Raw genomic sequence first — 25,353 nt, forward strand, 5'->3', positions numbered from 1 at the left:
AAGGATATTTATAAGATAAACAAAGCAAAGCTTAGCTTCAATGCTTATTTTGAGTACATACAACTCATGTTTTTTTTAATTAAAAAATAGTTATCTACAATACTTCTGCATTTTTAACCCAATCATTTTTTTTTTTATAAACCTTATTGTATTTACTTGTTTAAATCTAGTTTTAAGAGCAAATATTAGTATTGTCATTTATTACCTATCCTCATTACTCACGTGCATCATACAAAAATAGAGTGTCCTTTTAGTCGTTGTCAATATAATTATTTTAATATGGAATCAATATATTAATTGTGCTGAAAAGTTATACGTTATAATTTATTATCACACACTTTAGTAGATTAATTTAAGAATATATTTGAATAAATTATACTATTTTTTAAAAATTAAAACAGTCATAGGTTCAAATTGGTAAATTCCTAAAAAAGTTTTTAAAGAAAACATAAATTATTATAAAAACAAATAAAATTTTTATCATAAATTAAAAACAACTTATTTTCTTAAATTTTAAAGAATTTAAATGAAATAATTTCTCAAAAATTTTATAAAAGAATGGAAAATCATATTTATTTAAAAATTATAAAAAAATTATCCATTTTTTTTTTCTTCTATTACTTTTTTAAGGAGTTTATTCAAACTGCACCATAATACATTTTTATAAAACATTAATAAATTATTCTAAATTCACCGTGAACTTGTTTTTAATCTTACATTTTAGTCTTCACAAATTTTAAAATAAAATTAAAAAAATCATCGCCATTAAGTGTTGACAATGTTACATATCTAGACATGTCACATTATTATCATCTTTAAATAATCATTAACATAACCTGATTATATATTCATGTGTCACAGAATTACAAGGTAAAAATAGATACTATTTTTAAAAATTTTCAAAAATCAGATCAATTAAAAATTTAAAAAGCTAAACTCAAATTTATACACCGTAAAATATGTTTAAGTAGTCATAAAATTATACTATTTTTAAAAACATAATTAATTTTATTTATATTTGTTATAATAACAAATAACTTGAATTTATCTCAAAATTTCGACATTTTTTTATTAATATTCTTTCTTTCTGTCTGTCTTCTTAAACCAGAGTTAGTGGAAAGGAATACCTGCCTTACGTTTATGCATCATTAAAGGTCAGAGCATTTCATTCACGAAAAGAAAAAAGAAAGGAAAAATGATAATGATTTGTACTTTGTAAGTACATTGATACAAATCTCTTGCATGTAAGAAAATCTTTTGAATCAATACCCTCTATCCTTTATGCAGTTGGATGAGCATCCTAATGCCCGACACCTATCCATACCACAATCTTTAAAGATAAAAAAAGTCAAAATAGATGGAAAAATATATTTCGCTTTCTGTAATTCCTACATGTAAGTCACCAAAATCAGCTCAACAAATTAGGAAATGAAAAATTTGAAAACCAATACTTTTTAAAGTAACAATGAAGAAAATGAAAATAAAGAATCTCATTAATTCGAAATCACACCAATATTCATTACATTCATTAGGAACATTGAATATATTTAAAAGAAAGAACATGTGAGATCCTATCTGATTTGATTTGATTTAGATTAGATGAAAGACTAACGTATTAATTGGATGCGGATAATTTGAGAGATGGTAGAGAGAGCGTGGGACATGGACGAGGGAAGATCGCGTGGTGATGATGAGTTACGTTACAATACAATGTGCTGGGTTGTGGTGACGCTGGACATAAATAAGCTCAAACAAAGTGCCCACGCTTTAAAGTTAAATTGAAAACACAACACAACCAAACCATTCGTTCTTCTCTCCCATAGAAATAACAGTTTCGGAGGGAAAATAAACATACATAAAAGGTCAAGTCCCAAAGCAAAGAACCTTTTTTTTCTCTCAGCACAGCACACTCACTTGCTCAGAGCAACAAAACACACACAAAAATGTTCGCCGAAGAGAATGGTCTCAGGGGAGACCCAAGACTTCAAGCTATCTCCCAAGCCATCAGAGTGGTGCCTCACTTCCCCAAACAAGGTTCCTCTTTTTCTCTCTCTCTCTTTATTTTTTTAAATATTTTATTTACAAATACACCGCTTCCTTCGCTGTCTCTGCTCCCTCTTATTGCCTTCATTTAATTTTTTATTTAAATCTGTTATTTTTCTTGGTTTGTTGTAGCAGTTTCTTTTTGAACTTTTATCAAACATTTAGATCTGCAAACATTTATTTTATTTTATTTTTTTAAAAAGGGGGTGGGTGTGTTTTTGTGGATTAAATTAATGGGTGGCGATGAAATTCGCAGGTATAATGTTCCAAGACATAACGACATTGTTGTTGGATCACAAGGCGTTTAAAGACACGGTCGACATTTTTGTCGATCGTTACAGAGACATGCACATTTCCGTTGTTGCCGGTACCGTGCTGTACTCTACTATGAGCTTCTCTTCCCTCCTGTCCGCTACTAGTCTTTTTTTTCCCCTTAAAATTTTTTTTTTCTTCTTCTTGTTTCGAGAACAGAAAAATAAAGAAGGTAAATTTCAGAACTTGAAGCTGGAATTTAATGGGGTGTTGATATTGGCACCAAGATTTCTTTTTCCTTTGGAGAAAGAGATCCGGGGTTGTTCCTGCTCCACAACTGTCACTATTAATTCATTTTTTTTTTAATATTTGTTTCTCAAATCTTTTATGGGATTTGTTTTTGGTCTTCTTTTAGTGGCATTGGCGTAGACCTTGAATTCCCTTTCTTGCTTTTTTTTCTGAACGCAATTTCTTCTTCAGAATTTCTCCTCCATTTTATTAATAAAGAAATGTTTAGCATTCGGTTTTCTTTGGAGCTGGAAATGGAAGTAGAAGCTACAGGGCTTCATTTTCAGTAAAGCTAGTTTACTTGTGCTCCGATTTTCGTCGCAATAAACTCCCCTTTTTTTTATCGGGGGGGAGGGGGGATGCACTTAAGAGGTAGGTAGTATAGGTAGGTACCGTTTGTGACATTCAAAATAATCAAGGCCACATATATGATGAACTTAATATAGGCCACATAAATGTCTTGTAATGGCCTCTTCTAGAAAATAAATTAACTCAGACATGGTTATCATTATACGCACTGACACATCAACTACTCCATCTGCTGGATTGGATCCTTCTCATGAGGGTTAGATTTAATGAGCTATTGCTGAAGATGTTGCATTTGGTTGATTTGTGTGCTAATTATTAATGTAACTGGATTACATGTAGGAATTGAGGCGAGGGGTTTCATGTTTGGTCCCTCAATTGCGTTGGGCATTGGTGCAAAGTTTGTTCCTTTACGCAAACCTCGGAAGCTGCCAGGTATGTTTGTGTTTTGTCGAGTGTTGATTAAGGAATTTTTCCCTAACTCGGTCAAAGTTCAAACTTGGAAGTACCAAATACGGGCCATAACAAACGAAATCTGAAGATCACTTTCTGTGGAGTGGGACTGCCCTCTCTGAATGGAAAGTCTTGGTCCTACTTTGGTTATTACTACTTAGTGTGTTAACTGTTAGTAGTGGGAGTTATATGTTGCCTAATCTGCATTGAACAATCTTGTCAACATTTCTACGATTTGGTGCCTCAAGATTTCAAATTGAGTTAAGTTTGCTTTCAATTTCTTTGAAAGCTGGGTTAAAATCAAAGGCTTACTTTTTTATGTATTGATCAACACTGAAATGGTTGATTTTCAGCTTACTTTCATTTACTAGACATTGAAGCACATACATCTGACAATAAGACGAAAGCTATGTGGGATCAATAGCTATTGTCATAGTTGTAAGTGCATATAGCATGAAATATAAGTTGAAAATCAGTTGTCAAAATTGGGTAATAATCACTGATTCAGGCTAATACTGATATACTACAGGGATTGAGTAGTGAAAGCCCAGCTTCAAGCGTATAATGTTTTCATTTTTGTGATAATTTCAAATGGATTCTGCCAAAATTAATTAAATCAATACTAATCTCTTTGGTATGAATGGAATCAAACATTTTTAGATCCGATTCCAATTTGTTTTCCCAATCCCCTTCTCCACAGCCATACTGGCACACTTGTATATGCATTATCATTCCCCAAATGGCTTCAGCAGATAGGTGGAATAAAATCTTAATTTAGTTTCAAATGAAATTTCTTTTTGTAATTCTTGAACGCTTGAGCCTTTTGAGTCATGTATGTCTATTTAATATACATTCACCATGCTGGATTGGGCCTTGACAGTATGCCTAAATTGACTTTGATATGCTTTATTTTTAGGGGAAGTAATTTCAGAAAAATATGCTCTAGAATATGGAACTGATTGTTTAGAGTTGCATGTTGGAGCTGTTCAGCATGGTGAACGTGCCATAATTATTGATGACTTGGTGGCCACAGGTGGAACTCTGTCAGCAGGAATAAAACTTCTAGGTGATTTGTGGGCATTTTTTTTTTTTTAACTGTTTGTATTTTTTCTTCTATCTTTCACTTGTGATTGTTCAGTGTATGTGGTCCCATGTATGCTAAATGGTTTCTTTCAACTTGTTTTGCAGAACGTGTTGGTGCTGAAGTAGTGGAATGTGCCTGTGTGATTGGCGTGCCTGAGGTCAAGGTAAGTGGCTAAGCTTTTGTAAGTTATGTCTGTTTTGGTACTTAATCTCAGAAATTTCTATGTTATTAATTATTATAGGTCATTCAAAAGCTAAAAGTCCTTAACCGAAAATGAATAATAAATAATTATAATTCATGACTTGTTTCTCATATTGATAGTAGAAGGCATTGAATTTATCGCACATAATCAGTTTCTTTTGAATTTAGTTTAAACGAGCCGATAATGCCTGTTTCTCTCTCTGCTGGATTGATATAATGATCACGAGTGACTAATTTATATCCTATATTAAGAATGTGGTTATGGTTAATATAACATCTTCAACTTTTAGATAATGGCAAAACACTGAAATGAGTTCTCTACTAATTGCTAGAACATAAATTACTTAAGCCCGTTTGATTTGAAAAATCAATTTTTTGTTTTCAATTCTTGTTTTCACAAGTAATTACTAAAAAAAAAATATTTATTGTCCTAAAATATTCGCAACCGTTTATAATTTCTTTTTTGACAACATGAATGTTTATTTTATTTTAATCTTGAAAATTGTCTATCTTTTTATTTATATTTTGGTCATCTACCATATTGTAATTTCATTTCAGATGGTGAAAATGTTCAGTAATATAACTTTTCTCCCCTTCCTTTAATTTTTTATTTTTATTTTCTTGAAATCATGGAAATGAAATTTAAATAAAGCCTTCTCTTTCAGGGACAGTGCAGGCTTATCGGAAAGCCACTTTATGTTCTTGTTGAGCCGCGTCAAGCAGATAAATGTTTTTGAGGTATGCCACTAATGCCTGAAATGAAAATTCTGATAAATACACTTAAAAGAATCGTTGCATAAAATAACCATTTAATTAAGTTTATTTATTTATTTATTTAACGGCTTTTGGCTCCTACTGATACCTTTTATGGCAACGTGCTAAAGTGGCTCAATAGAGTTAGCTGGTGCGGGCCCTCTAAAGTGATCGACCACTTTTAGGATAAAGTGAGGTTATAATCATATTAAAAGCAAATGATTGAGATTGCAATAAAAAAAATACACATTATACATAATAAATTTTTTAAAATAGTTATTTATTTATGTAATTTTTTAGAAACTTGTAAAAAATAAATGGTTGCTTTTCTGTAGTAGTTACTTCACTGATTTTTCAATCATGAGGTATATTTCCTCGCTTTTTTTTTTCTTCCCTAACAAAATGTACCTTAGGTTGGATGGGTCACATCTAAGAATAAAACAGCTTCCTAGACTTGCTATGGTTGGTTCTGTCCTTTGATTTGTACAAAGGGACCAATATGGGTGCCGCAATGTGGGTGCTTTTTAGTGATGGAAAAGACCTATAAAAGTCTAATTTCTTTATTGCACACTAGTTTTACCCATTTGTGGTATTATCTTTGTATATGGATGGGGTTTTCTAAAGGATATTCATTTCATTCATGCAGATGTGATGTTAATTATTCTTCGGCTGACATACAAAAGGACGCTTCCTCTGCGAAACACAGGCCCATAATGTGATCCTTAAGTTTTCGGCTGATTAAGTCGTGTCATGGCAAATATCATCCTTATATCTTTATCTTCTTCTTGTACATGTTAGCTATTATCTATGGCTAACTGTTTAGAACAATCATTAAAGAAGGAATGCATTTTCCTGCCATTAAAATGTCTACTATTTAAGCCCTCTTTTCTTTAATTATGTTTCGACTATTTAAAGACAAGAAAATGATTTTATTCAATTTATAAGAAAAGAAAAGTCAATTTTTACGTCTGGAATTTACTCTAGTTAACAAAAAAGGTTAGGCATTGATTTTATACTTGGAATTCGTTCACGTTATTAATTTAATTTTGTTGAATCAGTTATTTTATTAAGGGAAAATATTTTACTATTATTTATGACGCAAAAGGAGTATTATTTTTTAGAAATCAAGTCGTTTTTTTATTTTCTGAGATGCTTAGCATAAGTTTGACTTTCAAATCAAATTTTATTTTTTGACATTAAAATTTAGCTGCAATTCATGAATCCACTTTTAATTTTTTGTGAATTAGCTGTAACAAAAAAAAAAACTGTGTAGTTCATACGACTAGGTTCTTACATGCAATTATGTTTTTAAATATGCTTTTTATGACAACTTTTTGAAAAAATGTTCTAATTTCATAAAAAAAAAAATATAGGATCTGATCTAAAGTCTTTGAGAATTGAAGTCACAAAAAATAAATTTCCCTGTTTAACTATGAAATTTATCAATAAAATCCTAACTTAATAACTAATTTGATGGAATGTTACGATTTTATTTACACGATTGTTGAGAAAAATAAATTGATGACATTTTGCATTAATTGGCTAAATTTTAAAAAATCTTCGAAGAACTAAAATAAGACGCCATGCTTCTATGGAGATCCGAAATAAGTAACCTTTTTGCTGTAGTTATTTTTATATTCCTATGACGAGCTTAATTTTATACTTATCCATCTCTATATTGTAAATCTAAATATTCATTTTTTAAAAGGAGAGTTTCTAAGAGTTATTTTTGGATTGTTTTGTTTGTGTTCTATCTTCTTTGGCTTCTCAAAATTGTTTGTAAAAAGAAATGTTGAAGTTTAAGTTTGATGTACTTTTAGACTAAAAATTTTTACACTCTCAAAGATTATAATTTTTAAGTTAATCATTAAAAAAAATTAATTCTCACTGATGCAACAAGATTGAATCACAATATAAAGAGTCTTTACATTGTATTTTCATTCTAATTTTTAAAGAAACAAATCTATTTGGTAATAGTGTTATACAAGTTTTAAAAATTAGAAAAGAAAAACATTATTCTTTTTTTAAATCATTGATGAATAAACATAACATAAAAGAAGGGGTATTATTCTTCCATTTTCCCCTTGATTTGATAAGTAATAGGAATTTTTTAATAAGAAAAAATAAAAATTGTAAAATGTTGATTCAATTAAATAATCTAACAGACTTGAAATTACAAATTTCCGATTGCTTCGTCTTTCTCTATTTATTCACCAACATTCCTCTCTTGCAACTCTCGTCAGAAATCGCTGCAGCAGCTTAGTGCGCTGCTTTACAATCAGCATTGACACATATAGGAGGCGCGAGACACGCACACACACCGAAGAGAAGCCAAGCTGAGCAGGACGACGGAGCCACCTCGCCGATCGTGCATCCCAAGCTAAGTTTCACGATCTCTTTCCCTTCATGTACTGTAACCACTCCCGTCGAAATCTGTCACCACGACATGGCATGATAGTGTGCCATATTGAGACAACACAGCCACTGGAGCCGAAGAATTTACAGGCGCTGGAAGAAGCTGTTGAAACGTGGGCCAGTGGCTAGACAAAAGGAGAGAACGAGGGATGAGCTAGACAAGTTGAGGTGGTGTTTCATCTTCTCCCACGACTTTTCGTCTTCTTCAACGACATTTCATCTTCTCTTATAGCCCTCCACCATGCATATGCTGCGACCACCATGCTACCGCCTCTCTCCGACAAGCGACAACATTCCATCTTCTCCTGCAACATTCTCTCATTCAACTTGTTTGCTTATCTGCTCGGTAACCAATTTGTAATCTGACATAAACTTCTTCCATCATTAAAAAACACACTTGTTTTGATCCAATCATTTTGATTTGTCTTTGGTCTTATAGTACCTTGCGTTTGCAGGATGGTGGGAGATTTTCTGTCTTTGGTCTTATGGTACCTTCCGTTTGCAAGGTGGTGGGGAATTTTCACCAAGAGAATTGAGGAAAAAAAAAAATTTAAAACGGCAAACACATGGTGGAGCTGAGCGGCAACGAATAAGATCAGGAAAACACCGGCATAAAAAAAGATCAAGAAGACGAAGGAAATTATGAAAATATCCTTCTGTAGTACCTTTTTCTCTGCAACATTATCAATCGTTCATTTGAAAAACTTCTCTCATTCAAATAGTTCACAATGCATGTCAGCATTGTGCAACTTTTGGAAAGTTAAAATTCCCTTACCAAAATTTATGAAAGGATGGAAGAATCACTTAAAAGAAGTTATATTATTTTTAAAAATAAAATTATTTTTAAAAATAGATATGAAACATTAGTTTTTATTAAGTCATGTGACTTTTCTTATGTATTTTATTTTATATTTCAATTTATATAATAATAATAATAATAAATGATATTCATCATTAAATGATATATAATTTTTCTACTATTTTTTTGAGATATAACTTTTCTATTATTTAATTATAAATATTATATGTATAATATTTAAATTTTTAAAATTTTAAAATACACATAAGATATGAAAACTCGCTAGGAAGTTATAATGATGGAACAATTATAATCTAAAATTAGACGAAGAAATAATAAGAGATGTTTTCTTCTAATGCTAAAGTAACTAACATCCTGAAACCTCAGGACTGTTTCAACCAGATTGATTATTTTGGTGTATAATTTTAATTGCTATTATGAAATATTCACTTAATAATTTTAAAATATAAAAATAACATTTTAAATGTATTTTTCTTATCATTTAAAAGTTTGAAAACATAAGCAAATGATTAAGTTATGTATATTTCTTATTCTCTAATTACTTTGAAAATTTTCACTCTTGAAAATTGACATTTTTTTTAAGCAAGATCAAATCATATAAGGTGTCAAACTTTGTAAAATAACACATTCATTAACTATTTATCAACTTATCCGTTTATTCTAATAATTATCATAAAAATTATGTATATAAAATTCTGCATAATTGAAGCTTTCAGTATGCAATCTAATATTACGTATTTACTTAAATTATAAATATCATATGTTAAAATACAGTACAGTGACGAAATGTTAATATTTAAATTGTTTTAAGTATTTATACGCTTGATATATTTTATAAAAAGTATAAATTAAATAGTTAGACTAATTTTTTTAATAAAAATTAATGATTTTATTTTATTAAATTTAACAACAGATATCATTTAATTTTGACTATATTATTATCATTTATTATCCTAAAAAGTATGCTATATGACAGGCACGTGGTCAATGCGCTTGAAATAAATTACATTTTCAAATTATGTAAATTCTCAAGTGAAGAATACGGTGAAATTTCATGCCTAAAGTGAAAAATAATAGCGAAGAACACTGCTGCCATTGCCTTTCCATAACCACAGCGAAAAAATGCATTCTTTACTAAACAAAAATAGAGAATAAAAAAGAAAAAGGCATGAGCAAACAGAATTGCACCTTGGATGAGTTCCAACTTTTCGTTATTTTAAGTTCACAAGAAAAAAAGGGTGTGTAGTGCAAGGCTCGTATTTGTGTGCAAAGTAAAACCTCGTACAAGTAGAAATACACGAGTGGAACTACTGCATTCAGACTCAGTATAAGATTAACTAACCTATTAGGAACAGCAAATGATCGAAATAGTGGCATCTGGATCAAATGCGGAAGAACAATATATATAACCACATTTTTTTAAATACTTGTTACAGTTTCCATTGAAGGGGAATCATCACTTGCTGTCATGTCCAATTTGAGAGCATGCCTTGTAACGCGGTTTGTCTGTTTTCTCAATCTAACATTATCGATGAACAAATCTGCTATGATCTTTCTCATTTCATCATCACAGATTACACCATCTTTTATGTCATTGGTTTTATCTACATTGGAAGCCTCACTTCCATAGTCCTTCTCTAAGTTTTCTACCTGAGCAAATTTAAATAAGTTTCATAATTATAGTGAGGTTTACAGGATAGAAGAGATTGTCCCTAAATGTGTTGTATTAAAGAAAGTAATCGCAGCTTAATTCTAACTGGCAAAAACATAGAAAGACAGAAAGATAAAACTTTTACCTCCGCTAGTACGATGTCAATTTGGTCATCAGAAGTCGTTAATTGATTAAAAGCATCAGGTAATGATGGTGATGAACTCACGATTGTCCTATCTTCATATTCATTAGGAAGACTGACATTGCACTCCTGAAGCCGGTTGAAAAGAAGCCTGCATTTTTCCAGCAGTTTTTTCCGAGCAGCTTCTGCCTGCTCCCTCTTCTCTCTTTCGTGAAGTAGTAGTTTCTATACACACGATAAACACAAGCATAGCATCATTGAATATGTCAGACATTCTGGGTCCGTAACATGGTTTGAAGTCCACAAATCAGACAAGGGAAATTGTGGTAGAGCGGTTGAGGAAGCAATTGCTATTAGAAATTTTAACCTTTAAAGATGATATCATGCTAATTACATTCCATTTAACTCCAAAATGAAAGACATAAATAGAAGTTATAGAACACCATGGGAAAGGAAAACAAATAAATGGGCAACATAAATAAATTTAAAATACGAGGAAAGTAGAGTCTAATACTATATCAGAAAACAAAAACAGTCCAATGAAGAATGTGTTTGTGCCCCCCAAAAAATACAGAATGTATACATATATTTTGGGGAAAAGACAAGTAAAAAAAATTGACAAAGCTATTTTTTGGGGAAAAGATATAAAGAGGAAGAACATCCAGCAAAATATGATATGTGCAGATAGATAGATAACCTACCTCAGTTTCGCAGTTTTCCTTTATCGACTCATTAAGTTCTTTCTTCAACTTTGTTTGAGAATTACGGAGAGATTTGACCTCTTTAACCAGAACTTTAACATCTGCTTTGGATTTTGCTTCTAGCTCTCCATACTGTTTTGACAAGATTTCCAGCTGCTCGTTAGTAGCATCTAAATTCTGCAACAATACATCATTCTGCTGAGCAATTGATTCCTTTGTCAAGTTCTGATTAGAATTTCCACCCTGATATCATGTCATGAGCCATTATTGAAATCAGTGAGTCCTAAAGTAATAGTTCAATATCTGTAAAACAAATGCAAGAATGTCATACCGATTCAAACTTTAGTTTCATCTCCATTTCCAATGACTTTTGTCTAAGTTCCTCCATATCCCACTGCATTTGGGTAAACCTTTCCCTCTCAATTAGAATAGCCTGCTGCAAGTTCTCCTTATTTTTCTCTCGGGTAGTTTCAAGTTCTATTTCCAGATCCTTGACCTGAACAATCCAATCAGCTACTATAAACACAACTAATATTTATAAAAAATTCTGAGCTGATATGCATTCCGTGGAACCATAAATAATCCTTAGATATCCATAGATTATAGATATATTTTATCTTCAACTCAAATAGTCTCTCACCAATTAAAGATACAGGTAAACTAAATAAAATAACAAGGAAATGCATGCCAAATTGTATACCTTTGTTGCAAGGAAATCCTTTGCAGCTATTTCTTGATTTAATCTAGCTATAAGGTCCTCCATATCAGTTTTTGCAGTGATTAGCCTTCGCTGCATTGTCGAAAGAATCCTGTTCAATTTATTGCGTTGATCTAGGGGAAGTACTAATTGAGCATCATCAGTACCCTTCAACTTTGCATGGCCCATAGTATCTGTTTCTCTCGATACTAAAGCACATCCAGGAAGGTCATGACAGCCATCACCCGATGAATTTGGAATCCCAAAATTAGACATGTCGCTGCCTCTTATGGAGCTTCCATCACTTCCAATACTCTCGTTTGAAAGCTTGCGAACATGACTACTAACCTTGGCATGCCCAGGCTCAGAGAAAAGCTCCATGGTATTATTAGCCAAAAGTGAAGAATTATATGAATTACCATTATTTTTGTCCTTTTCTGTAACATAGTTCACATGTCTGGCATTTGCTTTATGCCTAGGAAGGCCTTCCAATTGCTCCAGAATAGTTTGACCCACAAACAAACCTTCGTCAATATTTGATATTCCATATTTCACAAGCTTTTCTATTGGATTGGTCATATCTTCATCTAATGTTAAATCATCTGTGCCAACTTCAGAATTATCGTCCTGTCCAATTCTTGGAGTTCCTAGGTCAGAGGGCTCATATGCAGTATCACTACCATAATCTGAGGCCACAGACGAACTGCCAGCAACTAATGATAAGCTTGAGTGGAGAGGTGATTGCACTGAATAAGCTCTGTTATTGGAATCTGGATCGGATTCTGAATTCTGCTGGCTTGCATCTTGAATTGCTGAGAGTGATTAAATGAGATATAAAATATCAGAATTTGGGAAAGCTAACAATCAGTTAGCATAAAGCAGATAAATATGACATGACAAGACATATATGAGGCAACTAAATGCCAGAAGCAAAAGACAATCACATACAAGATCTAGCAGCAGCTTCCAAATCGAGAAATGATGCCACTGCAGCACATCTTGATATATCAATGTCAGACAATAGTTTGGTGATCCACTCCTCCAAAGAGCACCTTCTCTGTAGCAAAAGTAAATGTCTTAAAATATATGGCCACTGAGCCAACTCTTGCATTCTCAATTGTCCACAAGCACTCAGGTGGCTCAATCTAATTTGTTGTGTGTTTTTGTGTGTGTGTTGGGGGGGGGGGGGGGGGGAAGGGACAGATAGACCCACTCTATAGATGGCACAACTCATAAAACATATAACCAAATTTGTTTAAAATTTATTTATAGTTAGTCAACCTTACCTACGAATATTAAGAAACCTGTTAAACATATTTCAAGAAAACTTACTAGATAATTTATAATCTCTTAACATCCACGTAAATAAATAGAATTTGGGGGTAAATTTCATATAGGTTTTTTATGTCCCAAAAAATATACAAGCACCCTTCTCGAATTCAAATATTTTCTAAAACACCAAATAAAAATATAACTGTACAAATATAAAATTGACTCTAAAAGTTCTTTAGTATTTATTTGAACGGGAATTCACGCTGAAAAATTAACTGAGTTGCAATCACATGAAAAATTGGTAGTTTTTCTTCCTGTTCAAAGAGAAAAGTGACGATTAAGAAGTTAGAGGGATTAGGTGAAAAAAAATAGTAACAAGGTCTAGCAGAAATCCAAAAGCATGAGAAAACATTTTTATTTTATTGATGTTTCCATTTTTTTGTAAATAAATTAATGGGGCCCATTTTGACAAGAAGATGGCAGATATTAAGTGTTTGGATTGTAAGCACATTGTTTAACACAAATCTAAAAGGGACATTTAAGGATTAGAAACATATTGCGTGGATGTGATCAATGGTAACCAAAATATATACACATTACCCAAAATTAAATGTACAATTAATCTTCAGTTGCTAAGCATCTAGGCCAACTACGTTCTTAGAACATAAGGAAATTCAGGAAAGATGAAATATAAAGAGATCCATAATACCAAAAAATGCAACAATTGGTACTGTAATAAGTTAAGATATTTCCAACCTCTTCTAACAAAGCCCGGCTTTTCAATCGTAAGAGTCCCTTGGGTGGTGCTGGAGGGATATTTTTCCTGGGAAACTCCTTTTTAAGCTACAAAGATAACATGTGGCAAAATTCTACCGATCAGTCTAACTTAAACAAATACAGATGCAAAATATTTATCTACCGGTCTATCTATTATGCATAACACATGCACATAGCCCAGGCAGTGTGCTTCTTAAATCATTTATAAAACATTAATTTCTATTATTATCTGATGACTAAAAGTATTCTCTCTCTTGAAAGAATTTTAAAGTTTCCTAAATAGGACTCTTTCTTTCTTATCAATATCTATCATTGATGCAAAAAAGGGTTGCCTTCCCTCATGTTGTCATAACATGTTTTGTGAGGCCACCATTGCTGTCCCTTAATTGCAAGGCACACTATTTTCAGAACCTAAGAGATAAAAGAGAGTGAAACAATTGATATTGACTGAGATGTATTACAATATATTGATGTTTTGGTATGTTCAAAAAACCCGAAGTACTAACCTTTATTTTATATTCATCATAATCTTAACTAATTAAAAAAACAAATTATGATCAGATAAGAAAATATGGCAACTAATAAAAAGAGATGATGAGGAAATAGGAAAACAAGACTTAGAGAGGATAACTAAAAATATTCTAAGATATATGCTGATGGGAGGGGAAGCTGATGAACTCAATGTGCCGGTTGCAACTAGAACAGAAGCTACAAAGGCAGTGCGTGAAATATGCTGGCTAGGGCAGCCACAGATGAACAGTGTGCAGGCACATGAAGAATCTGATAATCATGAGACTTATAAGATGGGCTGTAAAGGAGGTGGTGAGTCATATCATATTGCGACTGTCCTGAAAAGACATCAGCCAGCGGCAGATAGTTGATGGCAAAGTTGCAAAAAACAATGGTAATGACTGAGGAGAGAATACGGCACCACAATACACAAATATTTAGAAAGAAAAATCATGGAAATAAAATAGACCTACAATTCTTTTGGGAGCTCAACAAGAGGATGGTACCACTTTGATACCACAATGAAATTATGGAATTTAAGGCACAGAGGGAGGAAAGAGATAAAAGAGAATGAAACAGCAGATATTGACTAAGATGTACCATAATATAGTGTCATCTTTTATATTCTCCTAAAATCTAAAGCACTAACCCTTGTTTATATTAACCATAATCCTAACTAAGTAGGGATACAAATCATGATAAGATAAGGAAATATCATAATTAATTCTAAGAGATATTGGGTAATTAGGAAAACTAAATTTAGAGAGGATAATTTAAGATATTCTGAGATATTTTCATATATTCTGACACCACCCGTCCATGTTTGTTTTCCCCATGAAAAGTTAATGTTGATTTTCTTTTAGATCTGGCTAAGTTCCAAACTTTGAACTTAGACATTAGTTTTCTAATGGCAAGATTTCCGGTTTTGAAACTTCTACACTACATCTTATACTCTCTTTTTAATCACAACATACTGTTCTTGAATCATGACATTTGTACTCAATCTTTCAATTAGCATTCTTATAGTCTAAGAAGTAAATTAGAAAGGGAGGCAGTAGAAATGGATATGATTGCTGGACTCTTTCACCAATGTTGACATTTTCTAGCCGGTCTTCAATTAATGAAGAGAGGTCCCCTTGAGAGAGAGTTTCAGATGAGTTAAGCTATTTCTTCAATTACTACAATAAATTGTATCAATGGCTAAAATTGCAGGAAGTGTTAAACACTATCACTAAAGCAAGTATCAACTGCATGTAGGTAACAATGATTAAATGGAAAATGAGTTATTAGAATCAAGGTTTAGGCACAAAAACATGAAAAACCAAACCAAAAAGATGCAATTAAAAAGGATAAACTTACATCAGCAAACAACTTTAGAAAATCATTGAACCTTCTTAATACTCCATGGAGTTTTGTAATCCCTTCTGGTGACTGTACGCCAACTTGAAGCCTGTAGAACTGTCCCTTAATGATGTTAAAAATGAACACTGACAAAGAAGTTACTATTTAATGACACACAATAAATGAATTATGGAAAATCTGTAAGTAATTAATGCCAAGTTGCCTCGGATAGTCTTTTCTGTAAGACAAAATTTGCTCATTCACAGACACATCTTGGTTCGACTTTAAAAACATTTGTTAAATTTATGCATTATCCACTTTAGTAGTTCTCATTGTTGAATTTTTGGGCTTATAAGCCTAACTCAATCCCAAAAGTTAGGCCATAAGTCGAGGATTGCTTTATCCTTTATAAACTCTTCTTTAGCCATGTTTATAGTCAATGTGGGACTTCAACACACATAATTAGTTCAAGCTCTCCTGCTAGTGATTTCTGTCAGCCACCAACATTATACCCCTTGATCTAATTAATTTTAACACAAATTAAATACTATTAACTATACTAATAGAAAGAAAAAATGTGACAATCGGGAAACAAATTGACTGGCAATAACATGTTAAGGGTGACAAAGCAACAAGCACAACACAAGATGGTACACCAATGACCAAACAACAAATGTTGCGAAGTTAGAATGCATGTAATATTCTATAAACAATGATGCAAAATTAGACAATTTTAACTATTGGCCCAGTAAGAGCGACAATGATGCAAGAATCCCATTATTGTTAGAAAGTTTTGTGGTTGATAAGAATAGTCAATTATAGCTGGATATTGAAAAAGTAGTTAGACTGTGCACAAAAATTACAAATCGAACAAAAATAACTCTAGTAGCATATTTCAAATTCAGCATCATAGTATCATGAATGTGTATTATAAAGGAAACTCCCAACTGGTCAAACATTATAAATACATTTTAAGTTTAAAAATAATGCAAATACCCTTCATTCTAATGCATTTCTCTCACTATGTCTCTTAAAAGATAGGATGAATTTCCACACTATTTTCCTCACCATTTCAATTTTATAGTCTGACTTTACAAATCACACAATTTAAACAAAACTTTTAAACTGACTATATGATAATTTCTACTTGCTTCAAACTAAGTATATACTTCTAATAATAATAAATCCAAACAAGAGAGGTGGTACAATATTACTTCTAAATCCAGCCATGAAAGAAAATTTGGATATCAATAAACTTTACCACTATAGGATCTGAATTCCTTGATTTTGGAATGAAAACCCACGAAGGTATAGTGACACAATAACTCCAACCAGTACGATGATTGTGTGGCCATACTGTGTCCCGTCCATTCTGTAAAATAGGGACTTCAGAATTAGAACATAAATAAATGCAAAATAATAATTATAATAATAATAACTGCACAAAGGAAAAAGCATTTTTTTATGAATAAATGTGTAAAAGTCACAGAAATATGAGTTATCAAACAATTCCTGAAAATGGAAAAGAGGGGATAAATTAGCTTAGGATACCCGAAATACAATATTTCTTGAAATATATGTTTCTAGTTCTACTTGCAAATGAAGATTGAAGTGAATGCTTTACAAAATTGAAAGCCTAAAAAAAATTGTACTATAGAGCTATAACAAGAATCTTGAGAGAATTTCACCACTAAAGCTAATTGTTCAAGTTGGAGACCCAAAGGTATTTTAAATTCCATACTTTCAATGTGGGACTCAAGTCCCCATATCTTACAATTAGATCCTAACATCACTTAATGCTCCGAAGTCCTAATGCGAATGTGAGTTAGCTGTGCACTAGCTCTTTCACTAATACCAGGTGAACATTGCAATACTAGCATCACTGCTCGTGTCACTCATTTATAGCTGAGAAACATGATGAAAGGTTTTGATACTAATTTATAAGAAACTTGGGAAAAGTCATCAAACCTCAAAAACTAGCCGTTGTAATTTGAAAGTCCCAAGTCTTATAAATCACCACATTAAAATCTAATACTTCCAATGCAAAACTCAAGTTTCACACCTTACAATTTGGATCCTAACAAGCCACCACTTAACTTAGATTTTTATAACAAATGAATTCATATCGTCCTTATGAGATGAACAGCATAAAATCTACATCTTGGTTTTTCCACACACCCCTAATCCACTTAAAAAATGATGTCAAAAGCAAGGTTGTGAAAATTGATTTTCAATGTTAGAACAGAGAGGGGTTTTGGATGGTAGGATCATCGGATCCCTACATGAATCGTAAGTGTCAACTAAAATAAAAAATTACACACAAATTAAAAAATTATAAATGAGAAAAAAACTCTAAAACATAAAAAATATTTAATTAACCTTATATTGAAGGTTTGTAACTTAATACACGCCTCCTAAGTTACTAAGTTTTAGACTACACTATAATAAAGACATAAAAGGAAATCGAGCACTCTGCAACCCAACAACAGAGCTCGCAGCAAGCATCAGCCTTCAGCAAGGAAAGAAAGGCTCGAACTTAGCTTTAGCCTTCAGGCAGAAACACAGAAGAGAACCAGTGAGGGCCAAAGAGTAACCAGAGCATGGTAATGGGGTACCACGAGAGATGAGGTAGATGTGTCGGGGATAACTAGATTGAGGGTTCCACAGCAGCATTTAACGCATCCAGCACCAAAAGGTAGGTTTCAACCATGGCGCACAACTCAGAGGGGAGACCAGAAAAAATGGATCATATGATCTTACACGTTGGAGCAAAATTTTGACAAGATTGGTCAAAAGTTCTCAAGAAACTTCCATCTTTGAAAACATTCCATAACTTGCATTTGATGCTACAAAACTATATAAACCACTATCAAATTACATAGTTTTCTACAAGATAAGACTCATCCTCCCTTCCAGTAATTAAGAAACTTCGAAGCAACAGAGAAGCAATGATCTCCACGGCTTAAAAGTTGAAAGCAATTATAACATGGGTCTCCTTCTCATTTAAACACGGAAAATGACACACCCTACCCGCTGAATCAAATCCACACTATCGATTCTCATAAAAACACAGTTCATAACGATCACGCACATCAATAAAATCACGACAATAGATACCCATAGAACAAGGAGGTCGATCGAAGAATATAGAGATATTTCATTCAATCGCCCGAATATTACAACAATTACATAAGGAAAAAAAAAACTAACCCATTTTCTAGGTGCAGGACTCCAATCCATGCCGAGAGGCAGCGGCGAAGTCCCATCGTGGCGATGCTTGGGAGGACTTCGTCTCTGCATCTTCGTCGTCGTCGTCACAGCCTAGAATTCGCTCTCTCTTTCTACAATTTGAAGATCATGATATTATCATCTGAATTTGAATTGGGATTGGAATGCGAAGTGAGGGTGTCGGAAGCACCGAGACCTAGGGTTTGGCCGATCGGATCGGAAAAGTTGGTATCTGTGCCGTCGCGGGTACGGCGGAGGGGCGCACGTTAAGAGTAGAGCGGCAACGTGGCTAAGAAAAGCCGCAAGCGCAGTGGGTGCTTATGTAATTCTGCACACGTGTCTGCTCCAATGAAAACCGAACAACACAATACTCTGGTGTTGTGCTCTCTATACTGGAGTGCGCTTGCTTTGGAGCTCAAATTAACATAAAAATAAAGATAAAAAAGGAATAAGTAAGGAAAAGAAACAGCCACACCTAACTGTCTTCTTCTGTAAAATTGCACGCAGCATCAGGAAAAACCAAACGCTCTTAAAAATGTAAAAAACATTTCTCTTTTATTTTGGGTTCGTTTTATTTGGAAAATGAAATGGGCTGGGCTGGGCTGGGCTGGGCTGGGCTGGGCTGGGCTGGACCATACTGGGCAACCTCCCCTTGTTGATTTGGGCCTTAATATTATATCTAAAGCTTTCCCTTTTATAAAATATTTCTTTTTTCCCTAAAAGAAAAAAGATATCAGTATGGAAAGGGCGCAAATGAAAAAAAATGAACTGGGTTAAATTCAAGAATAATGCATTTGGTTGGACCCAAAAAAACAGAAGAATATGAAAAGTGATTGGTTTGCCTAGTGCTAGTTTGCTTTGGAGTCACATCCACTTTCACATTCACCATCCATTGTCCACTATGGCACTCCCAGAGCACCAGTTTAACACGTAAAGCTCCTTTGCTAGAAGTCGGTGCTTAACTTCGTTTTGCAAGAAAAAACCATTTAGTGGCAGAAAGAAATGTAAGTATCAGTGTTTGAAACATGTAATTAAGGATATATGGTCGACATCAATAAAACAAATTTATTAAAAATTACAATATATTTAATATTATAAATACATTAAATCATATGATAATATATATATATATATTAGTACCATTTTTAATATATTTTTTAAAATATATTTAGTTATTAACTAAAATTTAATATATATATATATATATATATATTAGTACCATTTTTAATATATTTTTTAAAATATATTTAGTTATTAACTAAAATTTACTGAATATTATATAGGTTTCACTCTTAATTTAATAATATTTTTAATATTTTTTATAATTTCTAATGATTTTATCCAATAATGTATTAAAAAAATTTATATGAGAATGCATTTCCTCCCACTCCTATTTTTTATTGAGTGTAAATAATTGATAAAGTATTTTACAAAATGTCTCATCGGGTTTAGATTCAAATTTTCACATAAACTAAAAGGAAAAAATCAAATACCACACAGCTTTTAACGATGTGCTTCATATTTCACGCTTGCTTTACGGTTTCAACGTGTTACAGAGAGTCGCAAACATTGACTCACTGTGTCTTGCTTTGTTTGCAATAGGTCCATCTCCCACAACCTCCAGAAACAAAACAAACATACATAGGTTTTCCTTTTTCCGGAAAAGCCAGACAAAGGTTTGATTTTGAATATCTAAATCTTCACAACATCGCCAAAGATCATGTCTCCTCCAATTAAGCCAAAGTACCCCACGCCACAGTGCTGCCATAACACTATTTCTCTGCAGTAATTCTACATTATGTCAATAACACCTTCGTCTCACATGAAAACCTGCTAAACAAGAGAAAGAAAAATACACCCGTTCTCATTCATTTGAATAATTTAGTATGATTCTTGCCCGATAATAAGAACAATTATTTTTTAACATATGTTTAGCGGGACAGTAAGTTTTTATTGAAAATAATATAATATTATTGAATTTAATGTCTTTTGATAATACAATTTTTAAAATTGCTTATTAAAGAAAGAAGAAAATCAAAGGTTAAGAGGTGAGAAATTTATTGATTATTATGCCTTTGTGACTCGTGTGAGTGATGACTCCCAAGCTTGCTTGTACTTGCACTGTTTTTCTTTTACTTTACTTAACAAAGCCTACATTTGCGCCTTCATCGTGAATGGTTTTCACTTGTGTGCGTCATGCAAAATGGGCCATCCAACGATGCTTCAGAAAGAACCAAAAAAACACCGACAGAGAGAAAAGCACAAAAAGGGAACGGATCAAGATCACGGAGATTTAAGCCCTCGTATAATTCTGGGCATCGAGTTTATCATTTTCTTGGTTGAAGCGAGAGAAAGATATCTGAATTACCATTAAGAATTACAAAGAAACCAAAATCGCGCCACACATTTCTTAGTTCTATGGGCTATATATGTATTATAAAAATGGAAATTTTATGAAGAAAAAGAATAATAAATTGGAACAATTGATCAAGCCTAGCTAATTCATGTGATCAAGAAGTACAATTACGAAACCTGATGTGTAGAGGGTTGAAAGATGGAGCAGATAATCTCATTGATTTTCCACGGCTTTCTTGAATTGTGGTAATGGAAATCCTGTTGCATGGGAGAAAGTTTACAACGTAACACAGTTCAAGAAAGCCGTGGAAGATCACGAAGAAAACCATTGAGAATAAACATCCTATAGTAGAATTAATGTCACTATCGTAAGATTCCCATAGAGAGAGAAAATGAGGAGTGGGATTGATACGGATGGAGATAGATTGTGGATGGTTCAGTATATATAGACGGTGATGGAAACATTTTACTGCGCTGCTTAATTTACTGCATGTTACTATATAGTTTTAAACCAGCCATTTCTATTGCAAGTTGTAACACGACCAAGACAAAAATATTATTATTATATAAATTTGATTTGATATTAAACTTTATGTAGGTTTTCACATGTATCCTCCTTCACAAATTTTTCTCCCTCACATGAAGAACGAGACACAGACTCATTTTAATCATTAAAATTGAGCCAAAAAAACTTTAAAATAATTTAATGAATTCAATTTATAAAAAAATTCAATAAAAATTATTAAAATTTAAAATAAAGTACTAAGATTAACAAGGAGAATAAAATCATTTAACTTTAAAAATGTACACAATTTTAAAAAATAAAATACAATTAGGCCAAAAAGATTATTTCTATTCTCTCGCACACACCACTACAATAACTAACGATATTCTCTTGGCATTTTAAAAAAAAAATGTAATATACCAATTAAAAATTATTAAGTGTTAGAAATTTATTATTTTCATAATTTCTTTCTAATAAAAAATATTTGTATAAACATTATAATTTATTTTAATTGTTTGATATATTTTATAAATAGTCTATGATATTCTATGACTAATATGTCGATTTTCTATACTGATTCTAAAAAAAAAAAATTTCTAGAAATTAAAGTGCGATTCTAAATGACAGTAATTATATATAATTATAATAATAATTTTCTCTCTTTAATCTATTAAGGCTCATATAAAATTACCGATAAGTTTTATTGAAGGAAAAAATAAAGTACACAGTATTTTTAAGTTAAACTGATATATATTTTTAACAAATATTTCATTAACTTATACAAAAATTATAATGCATATAATTTAATTTTATTATTTAAAAAATGTAATTGATTTCACCTTTTTTTTTCTTTTTTTTATACCGAAAAACAGTGCTGCATTTAGAAATACTCTGATTTAGAAATGCTAATGTGCACGAATATACAAAACTTCGCATTAGTGAATACTGTGGAACCGCCAAAAGCGAGTTGGCAAATTTCTTCTGCAAAATGGAAAGTCATGTTTGGATTCCCATGGTTGAAATTGGATTTATAGTTTTATACGAAGTGGTGGTTCATGTTCTTTTTGTTTCTCATTCAATTTAATCTGTATTCATCACGCATAAAGTGGGTAAGTCTGAAATTTTTTTTATATATATAAGAATTTGAACTTAAAATTTTATTTAATCGATATCGAGCCTCTTGTTACTCTTGTTACCCAAATCAAATTTCGTTGATAATATTGTAGATTCTGATGGTTGAAATTGAATTTATAATTTTTTATAAGAAGTGGTGCTTCATGTTTTGAAATAAACATATACTTGCATAACACATGCACTTAATGATCAAATAATATAATATTTCATTATATATTACAAATGAACAAGGAGACCAATCAAGGCAAACAAGCTTGCCTAACTAGTAATTTGGCGAAGCACGATACAAAATCGAAATAACAACAATAATAAATGAAAACAAATGAATAGAAAAACAACTATTGCGAGGGAAATGCTTAGATAGGCACTCTATATGTAAGTGCATGTTTAAACATTTCTCCGACGACAGAGACGATATATATATATATAATAAAACTTCATATAATAATGCGAATTCTAGGGACATTGGAAGCCAGGAGGAACAGTTTTTTGACAAGCACTTAGAATCAAGCTGAGTGTGACCGGTACATTCAAGTTGATTCCAAGCACGTTGGCTTTAATGGCGGTGCAAAGGCAAAGTGCGGCCTCCAAATCTGCCAAATCCTTAATCAATGCGCAACACTTGCTTGAAGGAGGAGTTCCAACAATAATGTTAACAAGTCCTAAAAGATCAGCACAAGCCCCTAGCTTTAAGGTGTCTTTGGGGCATTGACCTTGTGATGATGGTGATGATGGTGGAGGACAAGCCTTGCGTTCAGGTGGGGGTGTTGGGGTTGCCTTGGGTGAGGGTGGTGGTGATGGCTTGGGAGAGGGTGGTGGTGTTGGTTTTGGAGTGGGTGGTGTAGGTTTTGGGGTGGGTGGGGTTGGTTTTGGTGTGGGTGGGGATGGGGATGGAGATGGTTTTGGTGTGGGTGCGCAACCATTGGCGTGGGTGAGTGTTGAGTAAGAAATGAGTGAAAGCACCAAAATTGTGGCAAGGAGTTTGATGGAAGCCATTGCTAGTTGAGTGGGAAAAGCAAGGGAGGGACGTGGACTAATTTATAGACAAAATTTGTAAGGTGGACGTTGAAATTGAAATCTGATTGAGTGGAAAGGAATGGAGGGTGTGATAACGTTTCTAGTTGGATCTTTTGTAAGCTTCTGAACGAGTGGGTTGCAGTGTTTTGGTTGATTATGGGACTTCTAACTAGCCTTAGCTTTCTTGTTAGCTATTATCTCTCTTGGGGGTCATATTACCCAAATTGTGATAAATTAAAAAAATAATTAGGAAGGTGAGTTTCTTCCAAAGTGTTTGGGTAAGTAAAAATAATTGTATGTGGACTAGGTTTACTTTGTAACACACTACAGGCCCTTATTCCGCGGGAAGTGATAACATTTCCAAGGCTTATCATGAGAATGCCAGAGTCAATTTCACATTTAATTGTTGGTTCGGCCCTGAAAACGCCAGCTTTGGCTTGTGTGAGCAATGTGGCAAGAGTAAAAGTTACTTTTTTAAAACAAGACAAAAAATTACTCCATTTATTCTTGCATTCCACTGGGGAAAAAATGAAAAAATGTGTTCCACTCGTTGGTTGTTGCATTTGCACCATCACCATGCTGCAACTCTTCACTCTACTTACTCTATAGTTTATATCTGTACATTACTATCATTCATTCTGCACACACCATGCCCAGGTCATTTTCCTCCCTCACTCTCCATTCTCCTACACACCCTACTTTGCACATTACATCAAGTGCAGCTTTCTATAACACTCAATGGCTCAAATCAAGTCCTTGTAATAGTGATCCCCGGGAGAACCACATACCATAGAGTAGAATAGTGTATTTAGACTAATGCATGCCTCGACGTTCACAAACACCACCTTTACACAGACAAAAAATGTTTCATCAATATACCATTTTCCTCACATAAATTTGCTGATTTATTTCTCTCTAACATTTTGCAAAGTGAGTTGCACTGCAACGAAATTAACTAAAGAGCATTTAGTTTATTGCATTAATATGTATCAAACATAAAATAAGAGAATTATCAATCCTATTCTTATTCTATCATTTGAAGTAATTTTGATCTTACATGAGAAATTTGTCAAATTCCAAACAGAAAAGATGAAAATGGAAAACTATGGACAAGTTGCAGTGGGGCATTCCCTATTTTAATATCGATTTCCCGCCTGCAAATGGCTTCAAATCAAATTATTGATATTCACTAGAAGAGTCACTTACATTCAGTGCAAGACCATGATGGCTCATCTTGTTTGTGGGGCAAAATTTAAAAAACTTCTTGTTTCAGACATTTTGTCCTGTTTATCGAACAATTTAAATTATATACAAAAAGTCATCGTGTGAAGTGAAGTGTGAACAACATAAGCACGTTCTTCGTTGCCTTCGTGTTACACGTCGCAGGTAACAACTAACTCTAAAAAGC

General features: G+C 32.8%; 3 protein-coding genes across 7 annotated transcripts; 1 reads left to right on the top strand and 2 right to left on the bottom strand.

The window, feature by feature from the left end:
• Window positions 1-1,789: 1,789 nt before the first annotated feature.
• On the top strand, window positions 1,790-6,137 carry LOC113865233 (adenine phosphoribosyltransferase 5-like). Of its 2 annotated transcripts, XM_027499646.1 has the most exons (7): window positions 1,790-2,034; window positions 2,300-2,410; window positions 3,232-3,324; window positions 4,259-4,408; window positions 4,531-4,589; window positions 5,293-5,365; window positions 6,027-6,137. In XM_027499646.1, the coding sequence occupies exons 1-6, from the start codon at window positions 1,944-1,946 to the stop codon at window positions 5,362-5,364; spliced, it is 576 nt and encodes a 191-aa protein (XP_027355447.1). In that variant the 5' UTR covers window positions 1,790-1,943; the 3' UTR covers window position 5,365; window positions 6,027-6,137. The 2 variants fall into 2 exon arrangements, with proteins under 2 accessions (XP_027355447.1, XP_027355448.1); XM_027499647.1 differs by lacking the exon at window positions 3,232-3,324.
• A 3,587-nt stretch (window positions 6,138-9,724) lies between these two features.
• On the bottom strand, window positions 9,725-19,465 carry LOC113864991 (PX domain-containing protein EREL1). Of its 2 annotated transcripts, XM_027499283.1 has the most exons (11): window positions 19,131-19,465; window positions 18,917-19,047; window positions 16,968-17,078; window positions 15,725-15,823; window positions 13,835-13,921; window positions 12,755-12,863; window positions 11,810-12,618; window positions 11,441-11,605; window positions 11,110-11,352; window positions 10,412-10,633; window positions 9,725-10,265 (listed from the first exon to the last, which is right to left on the bottom strand). In XM_027499283.1, the coding sequence occupies exons 2-11, from the start codon at window positions 19,004-19,006 to the stop codon at window positions 10,035-10,037; spliced, it is 2,166 nt and encodes a 721-aa protein (XP_027355084.1). In that variant the 5' UTR covers window positions 19,007-19,047; window positions 19,131-19,465; the 3' UTR covers window positions 9,725-10,034. The 2 variants fall into 2 exon arrangements, with proteins under 2 accessions (XP_027355084.1, XP_027355083.1); XM_027499282.1 differs by having other exon boundaries at window positions 18,917-19,465.
• Window positions 19,466-23,120: 3,655 nt separating this feature from the next.
• On the bottom strand, window positions 23,121-23,930 carry LOC113864624 (14 kDa proline-rich protein DC2.15-like). 3 transcript variants are annotated; one of them, XM_027498555.1, is made up of 2 exons: window positions 23,791-23,928; window positions 23,306-23,670 (listed from the first exon to the last, which is right to left on the bottom strand). In XM_027498555.1, the coding sequence occupies exons 1-2, from the start codon at window positions 23,922-23,924 to the stop codon at window positions 23,385-23,387; spliced, it is 420 nt and encodes a 139-aa protein (XP_027354356.1). In that variant the 5' UTR covers window positions 23,925-23,928; the 3' UTR covers window positions 23,306-23,384. The 3 variants fall into 3 exon arrangements, with proteins under 3 accessions (XP_027354354.1, XP_027354356.1, XP_027354357.1); XM_027498556.1 differs by having other exon boundaries at window positions 23,306-23,659; window positions 23,822-23,924; XM_027498553.1 differs by having other exon boundaries at window positions 23,121-23,930.
• Between the last annotated feature and the right edge of the window lie 1,423 nt (window positions 23,931-25,353).

The sequence above is a fragment of the Abrus precatorius genome, unplaced genomic scaffold (assembly GCF_003935025.1).
Source record: "Abrus precatorius isolate BTA unplaced genomic scaffold, Abrus_2018 Scaffold4, whole genome shotgun sequence".
In the NCBI taxonomy this organism is placed as follows: Eukaryota; Viridiplantae; Streptophyta; class Magnoliopsida; order Fabales; family Fabaceae; genus Abrus; species Abrus precatorius.